Below are 17,603 nucleotides of genomic sequence, written 5' to 3'. Positions count from 1 at the left end.
TAAAAGGGCTGAGATCCTTTATCTCTCAAACATTCCACACCAAAAAATAAAACTGATGAAAAACTGCAAGAGGCCTGGCAGGGAGTCTAAAAGGGTTTGTGAAGGCGTTTGTCTTTTCCTTTTATAGTCTCCATCTCCATCCTCTACTCCTCCTTTATCTTTTTCTTTTTGAAATAATGCTGAGATGGTTTTCTAAGTGTAAACCAAGGGGAAGACCTGCCTCCTGCATGCTTTCTCACAGGTATGGGAAAGTCCAAGCTATTTTGAATCCTGATATGGCTCTACATGACAAGAGGTGACCTGTGACAGAATGTTTTTCTCACAGCCATGACAATTGTGTTCCTCTTCATTATGAATTCTCAGACGGCAGGTAAGATTTTTTTCTTCTGGCTACAGACTGTCCTCAATAGTTATATTCAGAATGTCTTTCCCCAGTATGTTCTCTGACGTTGACGGAGGTGGACCCACTGGTGACACAGCTTCTCGCATTTCTTTCTGGTACAAACCCTGCGATGAGGGCCGAGCAGTGGCTGAAGGCTTCCTTACATTCACTGCATTCACAGGGCTTCTCTCCAATGTGACTACTCAGGTGTCTGAAGAGCTGAGAAAAAACACTTTCCAACATTCTTTGCACAGAACGTATTTTTTCCTCTAGTGTGGATCCCCTTCTGAAAGACAAGAGGATCAGTGGGTGAAGGCCTTTCCACATTCAGGGCACTCACTGGGTCTCTCAAGTGTGAACCCGCTGGTGCTGCAGGAGGTGTGACCTACGTTTGAAGGCCTTCCCACACGCGAGGCATTTGTATGGTGTCTCCCCAGTGTGGATGACAGAGTGCTGAAGGAGGTACGTGCTCCGGTGAAAGGCTTTCCCACACTGAGTGCACTCATAGGGCTTCTCCCCAGTGTGAATCCGCTGATGCTGCACGAGTTCTGAGCTGCATCTGAAGGCCTTTCTACACTCACTGCACTCATAGGGCTTCACTCCAGTGTGGATGATGGAGTGTTGAATTAGGTGTGCTCTATTGCTAAATGATTTCTCACATTCTTTGCACTCAAAGGGTTTTTCTCCAGTGTGGGTCCTACTGTGGCGAATGAAAGTAGAGCGGTGGGTGAAGGCCCTTCCACACTGACTGCACTCGTAGGGCTTCTCCCCAGTGTGAATCGGATGGTGCTGCAGGAGGTAGGACCTGCGTTTGAAGGCCTTCCCACACTCCATGCACTTGTATGGTGTCTCCCCCGTGTGAATGAGGTAATGCCGAATGAGGGTTGAGCTCTGGCTAAAGGCTTTCCCACATGCATTGCATTCATAGGGCTTCATGCCAGTGTGAACTCGCTGATGTCGAACAAGGTACCACTTCCTGTTAAAACCTTTCCCGCATTGCTTGCATTTGTAGAGGTTACTTCCAGCATGAATCATGGGGCCTTTTTCTGGTCCCTGTGCGTCACATTCATGGAGGACATCTCCCTGAGGAACTTTCTCCTGTAACACCCTGGAGCACAGACTATCATGTGTTCCCAAACCATCATCTTCAAGGCGTGTTTCCCCAGGATGGGTCTCCTTGTGGGGGTCTGTCTCTGGCCTCCATTGATCTCTCTGCATTTCCAGAAGCCCTTCCTGGTCCCTGGCTTGTCCCAAGCTGGAGTCCCTTGAAGATCCCTGAGTCAGGCTTCTCTGGAGCAAGGCTCCCTCAGACAAAATGGACTGAGAAGAGCTTGGCTCTCTGGTCTGAAGTTTTGCTCTGTCACCTGAAGAGAATCCAATACACAAAGGGGGACTTTCAGTGATGTAAATATAGGAGAAACAAAAGCAACACTTAGTTTCCAATTACTTTTTATGGTCCTTGTACCCTTGATACCATTAAAGGGAAAACCTGGAGGGAAAACCAGGGGACATGGATGTAGAGTGGAGAGCTCTCCTCACAGTCCAGAGTAGGGGAGAGAGGGCATTTTTAATTACACTGTCTGTGGGTCATTTGCTCCAAGAACTGATGTCTTGGTGCTATGAGAGTATAAGGAAGAGCACCTGACAAGACTGGGAAGAAAAAGAGGTCATGTTCCCAGAGGAGGAGGTGTCCCATGAGCTGGGTCCTAATGGAGAAGTCAGATTTGCCAGAAACAGGAAGAGAGAGAATAGGGCTGGCTTGAAATATAAGGAGTAAGTATGGGCGGATTCACCCTTGGAGAGCGCTTAAGAGCTAAAGGAAGAAACAGCCGATGCCTGGTGAAGCCCACATTGAAGAGGTGTTTGCAGTAGAGGAAGGGGATGAAGATCACAGAGGAGGAGGGACAGAGGGACACAGGGCCCAACAGCACAAGACAAGGTTCTGCTCTGTGGAGAGGCATCAGCATGGTGGTTCAGACTTAGGGTCTGGAGCCAGAATGCCTTGGTTCCATCTCTGCCTCTGTCAGGTGAGCTGATCTTGGGTGGATTACCTTCTTCAAGTCGTAACTTCCTCATCTGAGAGACTAGGAGATGCTCAGTTTCTCAGGGTGTCATGAGGGTTAAAAGAGAAAATGCCTGTAAAGCATTCGGCAGGGTTCTTGATGCAGCGTGTTTACTAAATTGTGGGTCAAAGACTGACATCCCTGGAATGGAAGGAATTCTGCCTCCAGACTGTCTTCAAACTCAAGGCTGTAACATCAACTCCTCTAGCTTACTGGCTGGCCTTGCAGATGTTGAAATCACTGCCCTCACAATCGCATGAGCCACTTCCTTAAAATAAATAAATATGTACAAATATATCCTGTTGGTTCTGATTCTCTGGTGACCCCTGACTAATATGTTATTATTCTCATTGTTGCACTGGGCTATTAGGATGACAGCAATGACATCAGTAAGAAGCTGCCATCTTGTTCTACAAGCCAAGCAGAGAGGCCTTGGTAGAAACCAGTTCTTCTAGCACCTTGATCTTGGACTTCCAGCTTCCAGAAGAGTGAGAAAATAAATTCTGTTGTTCAAGGCACACCTCACTCTCGAAAAAGGATGGGGCACCAGGAGCCTGCCAAGGTCCTGGAAATATTCTTTTTTTATTTTTTGCTGAGGAAGATTCACCCTGAGCTAACATCTGTGCCAGTCTTCCTCTATTTTGTACGTGGGTTGTCGTCACAGCATGGCCACCGACAAGTGGTGTAGGTCAGCGCCCAAGAACTGAACACAGGCTGCCGAAGCAGAGTGTGCCAAATTTAACCACTATCCCACGAGGCTGGCCCCAGGTCCTGGAAATATTCTAAATCTTGACTGGGGTGGAGGATATTTCAGTTTATACATATGTAAATATTTAAGCTGAACCCTTAAGATTTGTCCATATCATTGTATATTTCTGATATAAAAAAGAATTAAGGAGATTTTAAACAATAGGTATGGAATTCGGGTGTATGCATCTTTTCCCAAAATGAGACAACTCCTTCAAGGAACTCAGTTTTATAAGTAGAGTCTACACTAGTCATGGGCTATGACAGATCTAAAAGCATTTGTGGTTTTGTTATTTTTCCCAAGTGTAAGCAACTGGAGCCCATTTTTAGGTTGAGTAGAGAAAAGATGAAGATACGCAGAAAATAAGTGAGGAAGCAAGTTCCCTGATAGGGCAGAAGCTATGAAGTAGGCCCTGGTGGAGGCACTGGCCATGATGAGAGGTAAGATATCTTCCACAGAGGACAAGAAGGGAAGCCAGAGGTGTGGGACAGACGTGGATGAGTCTTGAAGGGTTCAGGAGCAAGAAGCAAAAGTATGTAGACTTTATTTTTTTTGTGTGTGAGGAAGATCAGCCCTGAGCTAACATTCACGCCAATCCTCCTCTTTTTGCTGAGGAAGACTGGCCCTGAGCTAACATCCGTGCCCATCTTCCTCTACTTTATGTGGGATGCCGCCACAGTGTGGCCTGACAACTGGTGCATCGGTGCGCACCTGAGGTCTGAACCCGGGCCGCCAGCAGCGGAGCGTGAGCACTTAACCGCTATGCCACAGGCCCAGCCCCCGTAGACTATTTTTAATGTGAAGCTGATTACATGCTGAGATACAGTGACTGAGGAAGTGGTGACAATCTGAAACATGTCTGAGTGGCTGCAGAAGCTGGTTCATAAAAAAGAGCTGACCAGAGGCACGGAAGAGATGTGGAAAGACCTGGTGGGAGTCTCTGGCATCATCTCACCGTTTTTTTTTTGTGAGAGGGATTCACTCTGAGCTAACATCTGTTGCCAATCTTCTCTTCTTTTTTTCCCTTGAGGAAGATTCGCCCTGAGCTAACATCCATGCCAGTCTTCCTCTATTTTATATGTGGGTTGCCACCACAGCATGGCTTGATGAGTGTATGTCCGTGAACCTGTGTACCCAGGCCACCAAAGTGGAGCGCACCAGACTTAACTACTACGCCACAGGGCTGGCCCCTCATCTCATCCTTTGATGAGAGCTTGGACTAGAGTGTTGGTGATGAGCCAATGAAAGTGGGGGAGGTGATGGTTTCAGGAGACACAGAGAATGTCAAATGAGAGGGCTTGAGATGGATGGATGTTGGGTTTGATGGAAGCACAGGTGCTGAGGTGCTGTCTGAGCGGTTTCCAGTCTTCTAACCTGCTTGGATGGCAGGACATTCTCTGAACTGAGGATGGGAGGAGTGGGCATCACAAGTGTCTTCTAAGGCCTGATGAGCTCAAGGTTCCTCTAAGGCATTTAAGTGGAGCCAAGAGATTGGGGGTAGGGGGGTGGCATTTGGAACAGAGGGTTGGCAGTGGGGCTGCCCAAAGACACTCCCAGGCTGGCTGAGAAGTGAGAAGGACCTGCAGAGAGGAGAGCCTGGGACTCTGGTGATCCAATCCACTAGGTGGTTGGCTCCAGCTACACTCAGCAGCATGGACGTGGGCAGAAAAGGCCAAATGTTACCTTGGCGTTTTTCAGGGCAGCAGGGGCAAGAAGATACAGTGCAAGGGGCTACCCTTGAGTGTCTGATGGACAAACAGGAGGATGGAGAAACGGATGGAGAAGGCGGGAAAGAGGGATAGAGAGTACAGTGCAGATAGTAACTTCAAGGGGAGGAAAGATGCCCTTTCCTCAGTCCAGAAGGAAATGTGTGATATTACTATCATTCATTATAATTAATTACCTGGATACCACTAAGCTGAGTTTTGTCGATCCTTACTATAAGCCAGGCACTGTACTGAGCAGCCTGCTGCATTATCTCATTACATCCTCAAACAACAATCACAGAAACTATTATTGCTCTGATTATCTGAGAGTAGGCTGAGTACAGCAGGACTGAGATGATATAAACCAAGCCCACCGGCCCTTCTTCTTGGGTACACGGCTAAACCACATCCCCAGTCTTGAGCTCCCAGGTGGGGCCAAACGCCTAGTTCATGTCAGTGGACTATGTGGAAGTGAGTATGTGTGCACCCAGTGTGACTCTGTCCCTTCCTGTCTCATCTCCCCTCTGCCAGCTGTGTTACGCCAGAGCAATCTTAAAGCTACCTGTTGACATTAGAAGGCACCTGGGTCCTGGTTCAGAGCTGACCTGCTGGTGCACACTCTTGATAGGAGAGTGAAACATCCAGACCCCCAGGAGGTCACAATGAAGAGGTTCCTGAGTTCTGAAGCAGTGGTCCCCTCAGGGTCTGAAGGCTCCTACCTGGGCAGGGCCTATGTGAGAGGCCTCTCCTCACCGTACATAGCTCCTGCTTGTGCTCCAGCAGGTGGATCAACTCTGGTGTGGGAACTGGATGCCCTGTCGATGGAGAAAGAAACAGGACACAGGTGTTTTGATAAGAAGAATAAAACCTTTCCATCCCATTTGGGGTTTCATGACAGGGACAAGACTATGAATAAATCTGCTCCCAAAGTAAAGAAAATGCTGATTTGTGACCTGGAAACCAAGAGCACAAATCCCACTTGGGCTGCAACAGCTGCAGAGGGTGGTGCTGTCTGCACACCACCATTGCCCTTGAACTTCATCAGTGGAAGCCAACACTATTCAGGTGCACACCACTTCACATACAGCCATGGGACACCAGGAGGGGGAGGCCCTCCTTCCAGGCATTTTGTAATTAATCTAAGTCACTGGTTCTCAACACCGTGTGCTTCAGAACCACCTAGGGATTCCTGATCACAACCTTAAACCAAAATAAACAAAATTTCTTGGGGTGAGGCCTCGGCATCAGTATTTCTGAAATCTCCTCAGGGAATTCTGATGCCCAGAGAGAAACTACTAGCAAAAACTATTGGTGGAAATAAACTGGCGAATGGCATCCTTGATCATTGGTAATCTGACGTAGGCAGGTAACCTGAGCTGGATTCTTGTTCTGAAGAGAAAGCTTTTATTCCCATGTGGGAGGGGAGGGCTGAACAAGGGGGCCTACTGCCTCTGTCAGTGCTGCAGCATCGTATGTCCCCGTGAGGGAGCCAGCCTGAGAAAAAGGCAGATGCCTAGTCCACGGAGAGCAGAGAGAACCTTCACATCACTGATGATGTAACCGCACTGCTGCATCCACCACCACCTTGGGGCTTCTCATTAGGTGAGGTGGTCAAGTTCCTTCGGGGGAAGCCAGTTTGAGCTGGTCTTCTGTTACAGGCGGCTGAATACATCTCAGTGGATGTGGGGAGTAAAAGATAGGAGAGTTCTGTATAGAAGTCCAGTGACTGAGATACCAGGACCCACAGAAGTCCCAACTGACAGATTCTGATCCACAGCCCAGGATTCATGCAGACATGTCTCAGGAATGTTCCCCATGTGTACTATGTGCCTGGCACTAGGTTCACCAGGAGGGCAGGAGAAAACGTGACTCAAACATTCCTTTGGCTCTGCCAGGAGGTGAGCTCCCTGTCACCTCAGGGCCTCTTCTCCTGCTGGTTCCTCCATCTGGATCTCCTCCTCCACCACCCCTCCCAGCTTGCTCTTGCTCAGCCTTCAAGTCTCAGCTCCAGTGTCACTTCTTAAGGAGCCTTTTTCGAAGCACCCATGATAAGTTATGACCCCTGGTTATATACTCCTAAATAATCTTATTTTTTCTTTCTACAACTCATCACAATTCATCTAAGAATTGATGTCTACCTTCCCAACTGAACTCAGAGTGATGGCTCTGCAGAGCACACATAGGGTGCCATTGTAAACTGACCCGCTTTTTATTTTTCCTAAATATTTTATTCTAAAAGGGAACCCCGTTTTGCTCTGGTAAATGAGAAAGTCAACGTCATTTCCCACAAATAGAAGGTTACCATCAAAACACAACAGCGAAATCAAAATAATGCCATTAAAGTCCCAGTGAGCTCACTCGGCCTGCTCAGGGCTGTGAGCTGGAGGCTGCTCCCTGTTGAAGAGAAAAATTAGCCATAACTGGGGGACATGAAGGACTCAGCACGAATCTGAGACTTTCTCTTGACAGTAATCAGCATGCCGGACAGAGAGGGGAAAGGGATCAGCTTTCTCAGGGTGTCCACCCATGGCATTAGATGACACCCCTGTACACCCTCTAAAATCATCTATACCAGTGGGGGATCGTGGCCCAGGCCACAGAAAACATGTGAGGATCATATAGACACCAGGGGCCTTTTTACCGAGATTGTTCAGAAAGCTCCCTGAGGGGCACTGCTGACCAATGCCACCTAGAGGTCTGCCTGATTCACCCTCTCTTCTGAGAACAGCCCCTCACCCACGGCCCTGCCAACTGGGCTGTGGGGACACTTGACCCAACCTGGCTGGGCCAGTCAGCTCCTTCTGTGGAATCTGGAATAAGGAGCTCAGACTGAGGCCCCAGTGTGCTGCGCGCCGGGGTGCGGGTTTGTGTTCAGAAGGATGTTGTTCCTGTCCCAGTGATCCCTGATACAGACACAGGCAGACCAGAGAAGGGGACCAGAGGCAGGAGCTGGGACCAGAAAACTGCAGGGGCTGTGGGGAGGAGGGAAGGTGGCTCCTGTGACCTCCTTGACCAGCCAGGAGTCAAGGAGGCTGGGGTCCCCCGCAGGAGTGACAGGTGAGCCCTTACCCAGTGAGACCAGGAGCCTGCAGGTCTCTAGCATCACCTCCCGGTACAGGGTCCTCTGGTCCAGGTCAAGCTGTCCCCACTCTTCCCAGGTAAAGGTCACTGCCACATCCTTGAAGGTCACCAACACCTGGAAAGTGAAACAGAGGTAGTGGTGCTGGCCTTGTGCTGTTGGATGAGATAAGAGCCTGTCACTTAGTTGCTGGTGAAGGTGCAGAGAGACCCAGGCCCGAAATCACCAAGGCCTCCTGAGGGGTGAGCTCAGGTTTGGGCTCAAGGGAGAGGTGGATGCAGCCTTTGGACATAATCCAATTGTGGCTGAGAGAAAAACCTCCCAAGGGGGAAGCCACTGGAGATGAGAGAACAGTCCTTCCTGTGAGCACTGTGCGAGCAGACGGCAAGTGCTCTGGGACATCAGAGGAACAGGGAAAATGATCATGATGACAATTCCAACAATGAAAACAGCAGCAGCTGAGCCTCCCTGGTCCTTGCCGTGTGCCTGCCCCGGGCTGAGGGCTTCGCACGCTGAGGTAAAGTGATAAAGATCTTGCTCTGGAGCCAGACTCCCAAGGTTTGAATCAAGACTCCTGACTGACTCTTGCCAGCTGTGTGCCATGGGGAGGACATCACGTCATTTCTCTGTGTCTCAATTCCACATCAATACAGTGATCATTCCCACTTACCTGGGCAGTTCTGAGAACTAAAGAGAAAATGTTCCCGCCGCAAGCACTGGGGTGCCTGGCCCCAGTAAGTGTTCAATGTCGTTTGTGACTTTTACTAAAAATCCTGCCATAGCCCATGAGGTAGATGCCATCATCACCTCCATGTCACAGCCAGCAGCCTGGGGCTCGGGCAGCTCTAGAAAGTCGCCCACAATCTCACATTTAAGGAGCAGAGGCCGGATTTGGATGTCCAGCAAAAGACGGCACACAGTTGCCAAAAGATGGGCAGGTGGGGGCAACGGTACGTTAGCTGGAACTGAAACAGCCAGAAAAGACTATCCTAAAAGGTGACTGGACACACAGGAAGGGGGCGGGGAGACAGCCCTGCAGAGACCTGAGGACAGGGCCCCAGGCAGAAGTGCAAGGGCAAAGCCTGCAAAATGGGAAGGAGTTTGGTGAGTTCTGGAAGCCTGGCTGGGTGCTGTGAGCAAGGGAAGAACAGAGGGAGGAACATGGAGGCAGAGTCAGGGGCACATCCGGGGGAGCCCTGTGGGCCGTGGGGGAGGGAGTTAGTATCTATTATGGAGTGTGATGGAAGCCCCTGAAGGGGAGACCCATTCACTCATTCAACCATTTATTGAGTACCTTTTACAAGCCCAGGCCGTTTGAGGTCTTGGCATAGAGCAGCAACAGGCACTCATGTTCCTGGGCTGGAAAGGGATCCTACACAAACAATTAAATAAATGAGCAAGACCTTGTCAGAGGGACCTAAACATTGCAAAGAGAAGAAAAGAGCGAGGAGACAACAGTCCACTTTAGATGGGGCAACGGAGGCCTCTTTAAGGAGGGGACGCTGGAGTGGGTCTGCAATAAAGTGAGGGAGGGAGCCTCACCTGGATGGGAAATTAACCAATACGACAAGGCCTGAGAATGATAGAGGCTATGATGAGGGTACTCACCGGGGGCCTCTTGTGCACTTGTGTCTAGAGGGACACCACACTCCTGCACACAATCATCACTGACCACTTGAATGGACTCACTTTTCTAATATAACTGAACGTCTTAAAAAGGAAAATAGATTCACTACTGTCAGTGGGAAGCCAGTTCTACCTGCTGTAAACCGAAAGACAAATTCCTTGTCCTTTATGGCTCCAAGCCTGCCCTGCCACCATTTCAGCCCTGGCATAGCGGCAATCCCAAAACGCTGCTCCTGTCTCTTCCCCCACCCCAGCCCTCAGCTTTGTAGAGGCCAGAGGCCAGGGAGGCCCAAGGGTCAGACTCCCGCTGGGGTGAGCCTGTAAGATCAACACAGACCCAGGAGCCATCTCTGGAAACAGGGCCAGAGCGATGCTCCCTGGACCGTGCTGGACACTGGGGGACACAAATCACCCATGGCCAGTTTCTAGTTCCCTCAACTCAAGAAACTGTTAATATTCCTATTTTATACAAAAAAAAATAGAAGCCAAGGGCAGCAGGGGGACTTGCTGCAGCTCACAGTCTCGGGAAGGGGCGTGGGCGGAACCCACAGAGAGGTCTCCGGATTCTGTAGCCCGCGCTCCTCCCTGCGGGCCATTCCACGCCCACGGCTTGGGGGCGGGGGCAGGGGGGCGGTTCTAGAAACCACATCTCTCCCTTACACACAGCATCCCCAGTGGCTTCAGAGATGGGACCGTCCCCCGGTAGCCCCTGACCTGGATTCGGGACCCGGAGCCGAGGAACCCCATCCCGGGGCTCACAGAAAACAACGGCCGGGAGACGGCAAAGCGAAGGGTCACAGGACACCGCCATCCCGCACGTCAGTGCGCCGCGGCCACGTGGGTGACATCCCAGCGGGCGAGAGGCCTGGGGCACTGTCCACTCACCTGCGCCGGGTCCAGGGGCGCCGCCATCGGACCGTGGGGAGAGCAGGGCCGCGCGAGGGCGCCGGGGGACGGGGGTGTCCCGCGGACTCAGCCGACCCTCCCCCAGGTCCTACAAAGGCGCGGAGGTGGCTCCTCCTTGCTGTCTTTCCCTGCTCCGTCCCGACGAGCCGCGCGGGGTCTCACAGCGGGCGTGGACAGACCCACCCCGCCACAAGCAGGCGTCCACGCCGGCGCCCCCGGAAGTCCCGCCTTTGCCACTGCGGGCCAGCAACGCCCCTTCCCGGTTTCATCACTAGTCCGGCGCATACCGCTGTCCCGCGGAGCACAGCCTTCTGGGTAATGTAGTTTTTATCCTGCATCCCGCCGAGCAAGGGATGCTCTGCTCCTTCTAGGAGCCAAGGCCACAGAGGCCTGGAGAGGGGCGTTGCTGAGGCTCCAATGAAGGAGAAGAGCCATCTGATATTCCTAAAGGGCACGCATTTAAATTTCCCAGTAGTTTTTTCTGCATCTTGTTATTTCAGATGCTCCCAATGGAGCAAGTGCCATTCAAGATATGGGAGTAACACACGATATAATGTCATTCAGATACAAAGTAGGTATCATAGCTGCGAAATAATAAACATCTTGTTGCTCTTCAAATATACGCCGACTGGAGCTTTAGAGTTAATTTTGTGAGTTTCGGTATGTTGGCTCAGGGTCAAGAGAGAAAAGATGTTACACAGGGCTATTACTGTGATGTTGGGGAGGAAGATGTTGGATGTCCCTGAAACAGGTGAACAATAGTGAAAACTTTGTCTTCTATAAATTTTTAAATAAATGTGTGAAGTTCTTCAAAATTCTGTGTGGAATATATAGAGTAGATTTAATTTACATAAAATGAGAAAAGTTCAACATAAATTATAATTTTAAGCTTATGTCATCATCCAAGTATCTTTGTATTTATTCTGCCCTTCTATTTTTAAAAAATATATTCCGTAAAAGGGAGACAATATATTATAGACTCCATTCAGCAGAACAGGAACCCAAAGAAAAACCTGAATGCACACACTGCAATGTCGCTCCATCATGACGTACATGCTTTCAAAAGTCTGTAGTTTCAATAGTATTTTCAACCAACAAATATTATCTTATTACTCTTCAACTATGTGTAGATCAAAGCTTCAGACTGAATTTTGTAGGCTTCACTGTGTGCAATCAAGGGACATGGAAGAAAAGAGTTCAGCCAGGGTCATGACAGGGGAAATGGATGAGGGATGTCAGGAGGCCCGGAAGGAAGTAGACAGCGTGGCATTCTGCCTGTTTCCCCCACACACAAAAATTCTTCCCTGAATGGATACACCTCAGTGTTTGTGTTCCAACCCTAGCAAGCCCAACTGTTTTTTCCATATAATATTTCTCACTCAATTTCTTGACATAGATATTGCTATGGTCTCAATTCTTGTGTTCCCCTCAATTCACATGTTGAAAATCTAATGCCTAATATGATGGTAATAGGAGCCGGGGAAGTGATTAGATGATCAGAGCCCTCATGAATGGAATTAATGTCCTTATAAAAGAAGCCCCAGAAAGTTCCCTTGCCCCTCCTACCATGTGAGGACACAGAGAGAAGGCTGTCTATGGTGTCCAGAAGGCTGGTTCTCACCAGGAAATGGGTTCTCACCAGACACTGAATCTGCTGGTGCCTTGATCTTGGATGTCAAGCCTCCAGAAACGTGAGAAATAAATTTCTGTTGTTTATAAGCCACCCGGTCTATAGTATTTTTCTTATAGCAGCCCGAAAAGACTAAGAAAGATAGAATTCATTTTAAAATCTTAGACTTATCCAAAAAGAAGAGCCATTTACCAAATGCTTTTTCCTACTACGACAGTGGCTGCCATGATCACAGTCTGAGCATGTGTGCAAAGGAGGCATCTTATCCCTGAGGTAAACATTTGGTTATTGTTTGAGGATGATGTTAATGATCTTGATAATTATTCTGAAAATTGCTAAATAGAGTGAAGGCATCAAGCTCTTTCTTCTCTTTTCTATACAGACTGTATTCTGAGGTAACAGAATAGATTATGGAAAATTCTTCTTTATAGAGGATTTCTAGCTAATAAATGCAGAAATAGCAATAGAAGTAGGATACAAATGTTTCAACAGCTTATAAAATAATCAGTTACCCAATGATCATCATTGCATGCTAACACAATAGATAAAAGATGCATGGCAAATTGGTATATGATAGAAAATACTAACAACATTAGGACCAATCACAAAAGAGAGACACCCAGACATCAGAGCAGGCTTATGTGATGCAGGCATAATTTCTCAGCACTGTGTGGAGTATTATGGCCAAAGGCTGAATCTGGATTTCAAACTTGTTTGGATGGCAAGATTATTCACTGAAATTGGGAATGTTGGAGTAGTAGGCAAGATGATGAATTTCTGTTACTCATGATGGGCTCACGGTGGGTCTGAGACATTCAAGTGGAGACAGTGGATTGAGATGGTGGAGCACTTGGAACAGACTCAGGATCTGAGTTGCGGCTGGACACAGACACTTACTGGCTGGCTGAGCAGCCTGAAGGACGACTCGAGGGGAGAGGCCACAACATGGCAATGAAGCCAATCCATTCGTTTGATGGCTCCAGCTGCCTCTGCAGTCAGATGTGGGATAGACAAGGCTAAAGATCATGTTAGTATTTTGAGGACACAAAGGCAATGGAGATGTAGTGCAAGGAAATGCCTCTGAGAGTCTGATGGACAAAGAGGAGGATGAATAAATGAATGGAAAAGTGGGAAAGGATGGGATGCAGAGTATAAAAGAGATAGTGATTTCAAGGGGAAGAAATATCCCTTTTTCCTGAGTCAGGAAGACAGTCTACAAGCAAATGTATATTACTGTTTTTCATTATGATTAATATTACTACACAGATAATACTAAATAGTTTACTTTTGCTGAGCCATTTCTTATGAATAAGGCACAGCACTATGCACTTCTCTGCATTATCTCATTACATCCTTAAGGAACCCAATGACACAGAAATGATTATCACTCTACTTTTCAAGAGCAGGGTATTTTTTTAAAAGTAGATGGTGCACAGGATATTTCAGATCCAATAAATTAGGTTAATTAGAAAACACCTTCTGGAAGGAGGAGTTCGCATTCCCAATGTCCCATGGGATTGTAAAGCAAGCCCATTTCCTCCTCTCCTCAGGAACACAGCTAAACCACATTCCCCAGACCTGAGCACCCTGGTGAGGCCCAATGCCTACTTCCTGTCAATGGAATGTGTGTGGAAGTGATGTTTGTGTCCATGTGGGTGTGACTTCTGCCCTCCCCTCTCATTTCCCCTATGCAACCTGGATGATGCCAGAGCAACCAGAAAGCTAGATGGTGACATTAGAAGGCAGCTGGGGCCTGGAATAACCACGGTCCAGAGCTCCACGCTGACCCACACCAGACCTTGATGTGAGCAAGAAGCAATGAGGTCCCCAAGGGAGCCGCACTGAGGAGCTTCCCACAGAAGTCCAGAGGCAGGGGTGCCCTTGGAGTCTGCAGCCTGCTGTGGCACACATCTAGTCAGCTCCTGGCTGCCCTTGTGAGCACATGCTTTGGTCTCTTTACTAAGAAACATGGTGTGTGTCTTCATGGTCAAGTGTTAGGCGTCTCTTCCTGTAGGCCTTGCACTAAAGGATTCTATTTTGAGTTTTGCTCACAGCCTCCTCATGAAGCAGGTGGCTGACAGGCACCATTTTCCATAGGATGAAACCAAGGCTCAGGGAGATCAGCTTATTTGCTGACAGGCAGGGAACTGATGAGCAGCTGATCCAAGTTGGAGACCCAGGTTGGCCATCTCTGGCGTCTGTGCTGTATAACCACAAAGCTACGCAACACTGCTCTAGAAGGGGCCAAGTCCTGGTATAATGATGATGATGATGACGATGATAATGATGATTGCAGCAGGGATCATAACCATCAACAGACCCATAGTTAGGGAGCATCAGGTGCTGTCCTATGCCCTTTTCACACATTAACCAATTTACCCTAATACAGTCCTGAGCAGTAGCTACCATATTACCCATTTTACCAAGGAGGAAAGTGACACACAAAGAGGTTCATTAACTTGTGCAGGGTCACACAGCTCATAAGCAGCAGAGCTGGAATTTGACACCATCAGTTGGCCTCAGGAGCTGGGCTCCTGGGTGCTACACAAGGAAGGAAATGACATGCAGCCGCCGTGTGGGGCCATGTGGGGCTAGCAGCCTCGGAGGAAGGGGTATGAGTGGGAAAAGTTAAGGGGAGGAGGAGCCTATGAGAGGGGATGATTTGGTGATTCCCAAATGGCATTTCGTGAACCGCTAAAAAAATTTTAAAACTAGAAAGCCTACACAGAGGTTTGGTCCAAAAGGAACATCTCACAGACACCAACTATGATCTCCTCTCACCCACATTTCATAAAAGAAAGGACTTTTACCACCACAGAAGGCAGAGGATGGCATCTCACAATGGAGGAACAGCTTCTAAAGTGAGTAAGTTGAGCTTGGTGAGGGACTCGCTGCATTGGCTGTATTTTCCTGACATTGAGAGGATAGGGATGTCATGAGGCTTAAATGAGTGGCCATCAACAGTGCTTGGAACAGGCTTGACATGTGCTCAGTGTCAGGAAGCATTAGCTGTGGCCATTGATATTCCTAGTTTCAATTTAAATGGATCCACTTTTTATTTACCTTAAATAGATTTATTCTAAAAGGGAATTATTCATTGCCTTGGCAAGTTGGAAAATCAGTTTGATTGGCCACACATGGAAAACTGCCCTCAAAACACAACAATGAAATTAAGTCCCAGCGAGCTCAGGCTGCCTGCTGAAGGCTGTGAATCTAAAGCTGTTCTCTTATTAAACAGGAAAATTATCCACAGCTAGTGGGGCATCAACAACCAAGCGCTGAATGGAGACTTCCTCCTGAAAATATTCAGGAGGAAAAGAGCAGGGAAAAAGGATCGTTTTCCTCAGGGAGTCCATCCATGCCATGTAAAGACGTTTCTGGGCACTCTTGAGCAGAGGGGTGTAGCCCAGGCTTCAGGAAACAGGGAAGATCATGTAAACACCAGGGGCCTTTTTACTGAGATTGTGTTGTTTAGGAAGATACCCAGAGGGCACTGATGGCAAATACCACCTGGAAGTTTGCCTGACTCAGCCCCTTTTCTGATAACAGCCCATCACCTATGGCCCTGCTAACTGAGCTTGGGGGATAATTGCCTTAACCAGGCTGAGCCAATCAGCCTCTCTCTTGTGGATTCTGGAATAAGGACCTCCAACTGAGGACAGAGCATGCTGGGTGCTGGGGTTAAGATTGTGTTCAGAAGGCATATTTCTTATCTAATGTTTCCTGACCCAGACACAGGAAGATTAGGCAAAAGGATGGCAGACTGGAACACAGAACACAGCAGGGGCCGTGGGTAGAGGGGGGAAGGCTGAAGAGGCCGTGCTTACCACCCACACGTGAGCAAAAGGTGGAATCAGGAAGGAAGCCTTGGGTTGCCCACATGGCAGAGAGGTGAGGTCTTACCAAGCAAGACCAGGAGTTCACAGTTCTCCATCATATCCTGCTACAGTGTCCTCCGGGCTGGGTCCAAATGCCCTTATTTCTCCCAGGTGAAGGTCACAGTCATGTCCTTTAAGGTCACCAATGCCTGGAGAGTCAGAGGGCGCCAGTAGGCCTTGGGTTGTTGCATAAGATTAGAACCTATTGCTCAGTCACTGGGAAAGCTGTAGAGGGTACCACTGGATCAGTGAGGCCTCCAGAAGGATTTCTGTGTCGGCCTGCAGGGGGAGGGCCATGTGGCCTCTGGACATAATGGAATTGCAGCTGAGAAGCCTCCGATTGGGGAAACAATTTCTGAGTCAAGTCTTCTGCTACTGGGCTTCTGGGTGGTTTCTAACCCCATCCCCCCTTATCCCCATGCACTCACATTCAATCATCTGACCCGGGAGCCTCCAAGTTGTGCCAAGGGGTGCACCTGTTCCCTATTCTGACCCCCGTCAGCACATCAAGCCTGTAGAATGATGGGAAGGGTTGTTCTCTGCAAACCATGCTGTCCTTGCATTGTCCCACTCAGAACATGGAGACTGTGTGACTATATGTGTGTGTGTGTTGTGGAAATAAATGAAGACCATCTCAAATGAGCACAAGCAAAAGCTATAGGCTATTTACTCAGAGCTTGCTATAGCAAGAGAGTCAGTCACCAGCACTTGCTTTGGCAGAGACTCAAAGGCAGACAGGAAAGTGGGAAAACTTGATGGTGAAAAAAGAGAAAGCTTCAGGAATGCCCTGATGGAGGCTGTTAGCATGGTGAGGCTGGAGGCGGGCTAACTAGCAGCAACACATCCTATGTGATTAGTTAGGGGAACATATTTGGCTTTCTCTAGTTGGTCTTAAGTCGGAAGTGGCTTAATCGGCAGATTTTAGGGAAGCTAACAATTATTCACCAAGTCCTCCCCATTGCAGGTTGGTTGGTGTAGAGGATGTGGGTCAAAGTTCTCTTTTCATACATGGTTTCACCATTGTCTGTTTATATATTCAGTCTCTGTGTATGTGTGTGCAACCCACACACCAGGCCCTGGGGCATCCTTATCACCTGCCTGCCTCACAAATCTCTGCTGTATTGGTGCTTTTGTGTGGCCACCATTCCTGTGGTATATTGGTACCTGTGTCCCATCTCACAGGTCCCTCGTGTGCTTTGCATATGCTGGCTGGGTGTCCCATGTATGTCACACTTGTTGTCTGTTGTGGATGTGGTATACACACATGTATAGCACAAGCAGGCTGTGTTGAGGTGTCAGTTTCACATACCTGTTGCACAGGGTTTGAGATATGTGTTTGTCTCTAGGCTACGCTGCAGTGACACTAGCAGGCACCAAACCGCACTCTCCCACTCTACTGGGGACACCTGCAACATATGGTAACTGAAATGCTTTTGTTTCCAGGCTGAGTTACAGTGTGCTAGCAAAACACACTGTCCCACTGTGTGGGTTTCCAGGTGTGTCACTCTCACACATTTATCCACCAGGAGCAGACCTCAGTCATCCATCTCATTAATATCCAGTGTACAGGAAATGTGGGTGGTCA

At 48.6% G+C, this 17,603-nt stretch overlaps 1 protein-coding gene across 1 annotated transcript; it reads right to left on the bottom strand.

Annotated features, from left to right (window-relative positions):
* Positions 1 to 10,733, bottom strand: ZNF550 (zinc finger protein 550). The gene is made up of 4 exons (XM_014794406.2): positions 10,490 to 10,733; positions 7,969 to 8,095; positions 5,619 to 5,714; positions 1 to 1,746 (listed from the first exon to the last, which is right to left on the bottom strand). Exons 1-4 carry the CDS (start codon positions 10,514 to 10,516, stop codon positions 731 to 733), a joined length of 1,266 nt encoding a protein of 421 aa, XP_014649892.2. The 5' UTR covers positions 10,517 to 10,733; the 3' UTR covers positions 1 to 730.
* Between the last annotated feature and the right edge of the window lie 6,870 nt (positions 10,734 to 17,603).

Source organism: Ceratotherium simum, chromosome 33 (assembly GCF_057802395.1).
Source record: "Ceratotherium simum simum isolate JZ-2026a chromosome 33, ASM5780239v1, whole genome shotgun sequence".
In the NCBI taxonomy this organism is placed as follows: Eukaryota; Metazoa; Chordata; class Mammalia; order Perissodactyla; family Rhinocerotidae; genus Ceratotherium; species Ceratotherium simum.
Note: the sequence above shows the minus strand (reverse complement) of the source record. Positions and strands in the feature narration are given on the sequence as shown.